The 6,699-nt window shown below is 36.9% G+C and overlaps 1 protein-coding gene across 1 annotated transcript; it reads right to left on the bottom strand.

The window, feature by feature from the left end:
- Positions 1-1,973: 1,973 nt before the first annotated feature.
- LOC110658818 (L-type lectin-domain containing receptor kinase IX.1-like) lies at positions 1,974-4,146 on the bottom strand. The gene has a single exon (XM_021816572.2). It carries the CDS (start codon positions 4,144-4,146, stop codon positions 2,089-2,091), a length of 2,058 nt encoding a protein of 685 aa, XP_021672264.2. The 3' UTR covers positions 1,974-2,088.
- Between the last annotated feature and the right edge of the window lie 2,553 nt (positions 4,147-6,699).

The raw sequence follows: 6,699 nt of genomic DNA, 5'->3' as shown, positions 1-6,699 counted from the left end.
TTTGACCATCTAGGTTACTATAGTCACAGTGGCCTTTTTTAGGATCATGTTTTTTTTATTCCTTTCGAAAACCTTGTGGCTTAACATCTAGGGCAACTAATTGTACATTCTCAGTAATGTTTAATTGAATCTCTCTCTAAGTTTCAACACTCAAGATCTTGGAATATGTCCTGTTAACAGTAGGCAAAGGATCTAAAAGTAAAATCTGACTTCATGCTTGATCATAAACATCATTAAGTCCCATAAGAAATTGCATTAATCTATCATTATTGTGAACCTCAGCTGCAATCTTCATAGATCCACAGGTACGAGGTGGAATTGCTTTAACATTGGACAACTCATCCCACAATTGCTTTAATTTTGTGTAATAACTAGTAATAGAAAGTCCTTCTTGCGAGATTGAAGCTATTTTCCTCTTGATCTAGTATATCATTGGCCCATTGCGTCCACCAAACCTCTCAAATAACTCTTCCCATAGTTCCTTAGCAGATGTTGCATAGAGAAAGCGTCCTGCCCATTCTTTAGTGATTGAGTTCAAAAGCCATGAGGTGACCATATAATCAAATCTCCTCCACCTTTCAAAATCTTCTGATCCTTCTTCTGGCGCTTCAATTTTTCCTTCAACAAGCTTGTTCTTTGCTCCAAGAGCTATCTTCATGGCTTTGCTCCATGATGTATAATTTCTTCCTGTTAATTGTGCAAAAACAAGAATCATCCTTGGATGGTCAGATCCTTGTAACAAAAATTGATCATCGGAAAGTGTATGAACTTTCATCGAATCTTTGGTCGCATTTACTGTGATTCGATCTCTTGGTGAACTACTCTCTTCCATTTCAGAATTTCTGATTACAATGGTGTGAGTAAAGAACAGCTAAAAACTAGAGTTAAACATGCTCTGATACTATATGAACAGTTATCAGAAACAGAGATGTGAGAAATTGAATTGTATCTTTCTTGATTGAAAATGATGAATACAAGTAGTTATATACAGAGCAAAGCTTACTGATGAAGGAAATGAAAGTCAACAAAATATAACCATAATGAGCTGTCTCTTATCAGATTGATGACATCTGCTAAAACTAACTATAACTTGGTGAGAATACTAATATACCAACATTATTACCAACACGTAACTCACAATTTTTATTTTGATACCCTTGAAACATTATATAGGACTGAAATTCGATAATAATAAGAAAAGAGTGGCCAATTAAAGCACCTAATCTGCCCAAATGATTAAAAATTTTGATATACCATGAATGTCAAAATGAAGTTTGGAAACTATTGACAGTAGATGTGGAGTTGGATGGTTTGACTGTTTGTGGATCACTCAAAAAAATGAAATTGAAGAATTAGTTAAAAAAAGATAGAATTGTAATAATCTTTGACGATTTAAATCTGTTAAGATGTAAAAATATTTTTCTATTTTCAGAATCAGATAAGTGTAAAACACTTCTTAATTTAGCTTTTCAATAGATAAGAAATAATGTCTGGATAATCATTTGGTTCACCAAGAAATTCATATTTTAGAAGCATCATTGTCCTATAAATTTATGGCAACGCCAACAAATCAATCAAATTTTAGAAGTAGGAAGCAGGAGCTATATGTTATGTTTAGGTAACTGATATTGATTAACATTAAAATTGTCTATGGAGTTGATGTAACATGTATTGAACAAACATTGAATCTCAATTTACATGCTTTCAGTTTGGCTCAGGGGATTTCCTTCAGTGACCTTCAGTGTAAAGAGCCTGTCTCGCAGAGCAACAGATTAGGAATTTAAATCCTGATAACTTCTTCACTTCTCGTGACCTTCAGTGTAAATATAGATCCAAATGTAGGGTTTTAGAAGAATGTGCAGAATCCTCTTCTTACAGTAGATTCGGCTGGTCTTGTTTTGCATGTTTTCATCAATGATCAACCAGCAGGTGAATGGAATATAATGAGTTTAAGACATTCATGGACCACACTCTATGTGTTCAGCCATATTAATAAGGAAATTTACAATAGGCACAGGTACGTTAATAAGACATTAATAAGGAAATTTACAATAACCACAGGTACAAGTTTTGAAGCCTATAAGAAGATCAGACATTAGGCTCCTCTTCATTCAAAAGAGGTTTAGTAGACCTAGATGGCAAGAGGGAGGAATTCGTAGTGCCGCTGCTCTCAGAAGTTGTTAAGCCCGAAGATGTGGAGGAGAACTCGTGCAGATTCATAGGAGGTGCATAGTATATTGGCACTGGCAACTTTGCAGGAAGGCTAGGCAATGGAGCTTCAAAATTCAGGACACTTATCACTTGCCTTATTGATGGCCGATATGCAAAATCAGGATGGCAGCACCATAATCCTACAATCATCAAGCATTCCAATTGCCGCTCATCAAATTCATTAGTCAACCTCTTGTCTACAGCTTCAAGAAGATGCCCTTTTCCATACAGGTCCCATACCCATTCCACAAGCCTTACCTTATTTGGTTCTTGCGTTGTATCGACTGGCCTCCTTCCACTTGTGATTTCGAGTGCTACCACCCCGAAACCGTACACATCCGATTCTTTACTGGCTTTCCCTGTGGTGACACATTCTGGAGCTAAATAGCCCATCGTGCCTGCCAAAACTGTTGTCTGCGAACCCAGCTCATGGTCTACAAGTCTGGCCAGACCAAAATCACCAAGCTTGGCATTGAAATTTGAATCCAACATGACGTTGCTGGACTTGATATCTCTATGTACTACACATTGTTCCCACTCTTCATGGAGATATAACAGGGCAGAAGCCAACCCAAAAGCGATTTTGTACCTCACACTCCAAATTAACATAGTTTCCCCTCCAAAGAGATGGGAGTCGAGGCTTCCATGAGGCAGGAACTCGTAGACAAGAAGGAACTCACCTCTTTCATGGCACCAACCAGTAAGTTGAACCAAATTTCTGTGTCTCAATCGAGTAATGATCTTCACTTCTGATACGTACTCCTTTTTACCTTGTTTCGATCCCCTTGAGAACTTCTTAACAGCAATTTGTGTGTTGGATTCGCTCAACAGTCCCTTGTAAACGCCTCCGAATCCTCCTTCCCCTAGCTTTCCACTCTCAGCAAAGTCGCTTGTTGCGCGACTTAGTTCAGCAAAAGTGAGCCTCTTAGGTCCTGTTCCTTTTTCAAATTCATCATCCATAGAAACATCATCAGCCTCATCTTCGTTTCTACCACCATGCCTTTTTCTCCAAGACACTAACCAAAACACACCTATTACAGCACAAGCGAAGATCCCCAAACCCACAGATATACAAACAAGCAATACTGTTTTGTGTCTGGCTTTCTGATTAATTTCCAAGCTCGAATCAAAATCCCAAGAGATAATGTTATGTAATTCAACCGACATCCCTGTTGAAGCAGAGAAACCTACTCTAACCCATTCGGGCAAAAAATCTCTCAAATCAACAATATATGAAAGGCTAGAATTACCACTAAACACAGGATTCTGGGCGTAAGTTAGAAAAACACTTAAATTTCTGGTAGTGGAGTTATAACTTACCCATGCATTAGCCTGTGACCCGTTCGTAATGCTGCTGTTCCATGTTACAATTTTCACAGATATAATTGAATTCACAAGGATGCCTACATGATTATCGTCCGGATCCCATGCGTTTTTAAAACTATCAAACTCAACCGCAATGATTTGATTTTCTTTGGAGGCATTTAAGGCAGTATCATTATTAAATAATGCAAGAAAACCACCACTCGAATTGTCTGGGATCTGAGAGTCAACTGGTGCGATGAAAAAAGACATCCCATCGCCAGATTGGTATTTGTCATGAATCCTTTTCATGATGAAGGAGAAGTGGGCGGTGAAGTCTGTTAGCCTTCTTGTCTTGGCATCCCAAAGTCGCACAGGATGCTTATATGAGGCCCGGCCAACCCTATATCTGAAGTTATCGTTATCGTCAACTTTTTCATTCTTTGTCAGTTGAAGAACATTATTGGACGTGAAAGCATCGCCCTGGAAGGATATATCTGCCATATTGGGATCAAAAGTAGTGAAGTTGAAGGACAGTGAGTTTGCAATGGGCAGAAACAGCATGAGCAAGAAAATGGAGATTGCCATGACAAGAGTATAGAGAAGGCATGAACTTGAGCCATAGAGATCCATGATTGAAAAGCATAGAGGCGAGAAAGAAGATGAACTATGTGGAGAGTCCAATGACAGTTGGTTCAACTATATGCTCGTCCGGCCAATTATTGACACAAAATATTGCTCTCTTGAGTACAACAAAATAGATTTTTTTTTTAATTATCGGTGTAACACCCCTATTTGTATAGCCTGGTATATTTCACTGTTTCGGTGATCGGTGTCGGTCCGGACAATTAAGGGGATTGGAATCACACTTAAGACAACTAAATAAGCCATAAAAACAAATAATTAGTGATTGCCAATTAGTTAAGTATAAATAAGAAAAACAGAACATAAGAAGTTAAATGAGCCGAGAGTCACAGCGACTGCGAAGCCGTTTTAAACTCAAATTTCGAACCGTAAAATGTGACGCTGCGGTCCTTAGGACCATTACGAACAAAGTGAAAAAATGAAAATCTCGAAAAAGAACTGTTAAGCTGGTCAAATAATTAGGTCAGGGAGCCGGAAGAAATACTGAATTATTTGCAAACTGAGATGAATCAGCGAGGGGCAATTTGGTCAATTGACCCCAAGAGCTGACTCCTGACCTAACTGTCAAATAAAATTGGAGAAAAGAAAATTTTGGAATCGAGAATTAAATTAAAGAACTAATAGGAAAAAAAATAGAAAAAAAAGATATAATGGAAAAGTTAAAAGGTGATGACATCATGCATGATGCCATAAAAAAATAATACTTAATATATTTACTTAATTAGATTTTTGGGTCTTCCATAAGGATAAAAACAAAACAAAAGAAAAGAAAAAAAAAATCAACTAAAAGTCATCTTGCTACCAAACTTGCCGCCTCCCATCCCTCTCTCTCCCTCACCATAGTTAAACCTCCATTAAAGCTTGCTTCAAGCTTTGAAATCACCATTAAACCTCAAATCCTTCCATACTTGCTTCACAAAAACTTGATTTAGTCACTTGAGAAGAAGCTTGGTTATCAAAGAAAGAAGAAAAGAAGAGGGAAATTAGAGAATTCAAATTCAAGTGAGGTAAGCACATCAATTTGAAAGTTTGAGATTTAATTGTTGTGTTTTTAGCTTGAATTAGCTTGTAATATGCTTAAAATGAAAAGAAAAAAATTGTGAGGGACTATTATTGAATTTCGGCCAGTAAGAGGGGGAGGGTGATTTGCATGATTTGAATGGGTTGAATGGGTATATAAACCTTAGTTAGTTGAATGACTATAGTTAAAGTCATGGAATCAAGTAAATGCAACAAATGACATGAATTAGGGTTTTGGACATTAGGGTTTAGAGACCAAAAATGTGAAAAACTTGTAAATGGTGTCTTTGACCTAATGTGAAGTGAGAATTGGTCATTTGTGACCTAATTAAGTGTGTTAGAAGTGTTGGAATTAAAGTCAAATTCGGAGGGAGTGTGGTCATGCTGCTGCAGCATGACCAAGTCAACTTTGAGGGACCAAAAATGAAATTTTACAAGTCCAATTGGTATGAGACTAATTGGGAATGAAAATAGGCACTAAATGACACAATTTTCATTTAGGAAGCATGCCCAAAAAGTGACTAAAACTTAGTGAACAAATTGACCAAATTTGAAAAATTGCAGGATGCCCTGCATAAACTGACCAAATGAACAGTGTTTGTTCATTTGGTCATAACTCAAGCTAGATAGGTCAAAATGACCTGAAATTTTACCAGTGGTTAGATAAGATATAGACCTAAAACTTTCATGAAGAATACAAACTCAAATTATGCCATTAACCCAATCAAATTACTGAGCAAAGTTGAATCACTGAATCTGCAGAACTGCAGATTTACCATATGAACAGTAAAGTTTCAATGGCTATAACTCTCTTTAGAAAACTCCGATTTAGGTGATTCTTGAACCGATGGAAACCTAAGGCATAGTAAAACATTTCATATGAAGAAAATTAGACCAAATTATGGACTTAACTTGATCAAATTGCTGAACGAAGTTGGATCAATAATCTGCCAGAACTAAAATCTACAGCATGAACAGTAACCGTAATTTGGATATAACTTGAGCTACAAAACTCCAATTGGAGTGATTCAAAAAGGAGAATAAACTTAAGACAATAGGAAACATTTTCTATGAAGGAAAGTTTGCCAAATTCCAACAGAAAAGTGACCAATGGAACAGTGCAACCTTAGACACCAAAACTGAAAATTTGGCAATTTTGCCTAAAAGACCAAAGTTTTGAGAAAATGACCAAAACCAACAAGTTTGGTGACCAAAATGTGGTATGTGGGTGAAGTTGGAATTCCCATACCTATTAAGCCTTAGAAAGTCAACAATTTGACTTGAATAGTGTAGTAAATAGTAACCGAAACATAAAAATTTCAAGAACGTCGAGTTTAGCACATTAGAGCTAGATAAAAGTGAAGTTAAATTTATTTTTAGGTTTATGTTAAATTATGGTACTGAAACACTGTAAAACTGTGTGTTTCAGCTGAAAAAGACTTGGATGCTCTGAGAGACTGAGTCAAGGCCTAGAGGCGACTCACGTCAGGTTTGTGCACAATAAACCTTATTTGAGCCTTT

Source organism: Hevea brasiliensis, chromosome 7 (genome assembly GCF_030052815.1).
Source record: "Hevea brasiliensis isolate MT/VB/25A 57/8 chromosome 7, ASM3005281v1, whole genome shotgun sequence".
NCBI classification, from domain to species: Eukaryota; Viridiplantae; Streptophyta; class Magnoliopsida; order Malpighiales; family Euphorbiaceae; genus Hevea; species Hevea brasiliensis.
The sequence above is the reverse complement of the archived record's forward strand: the minus strand, read 5'-3'. Positions and strand labels throughout refer to the sequence as shown.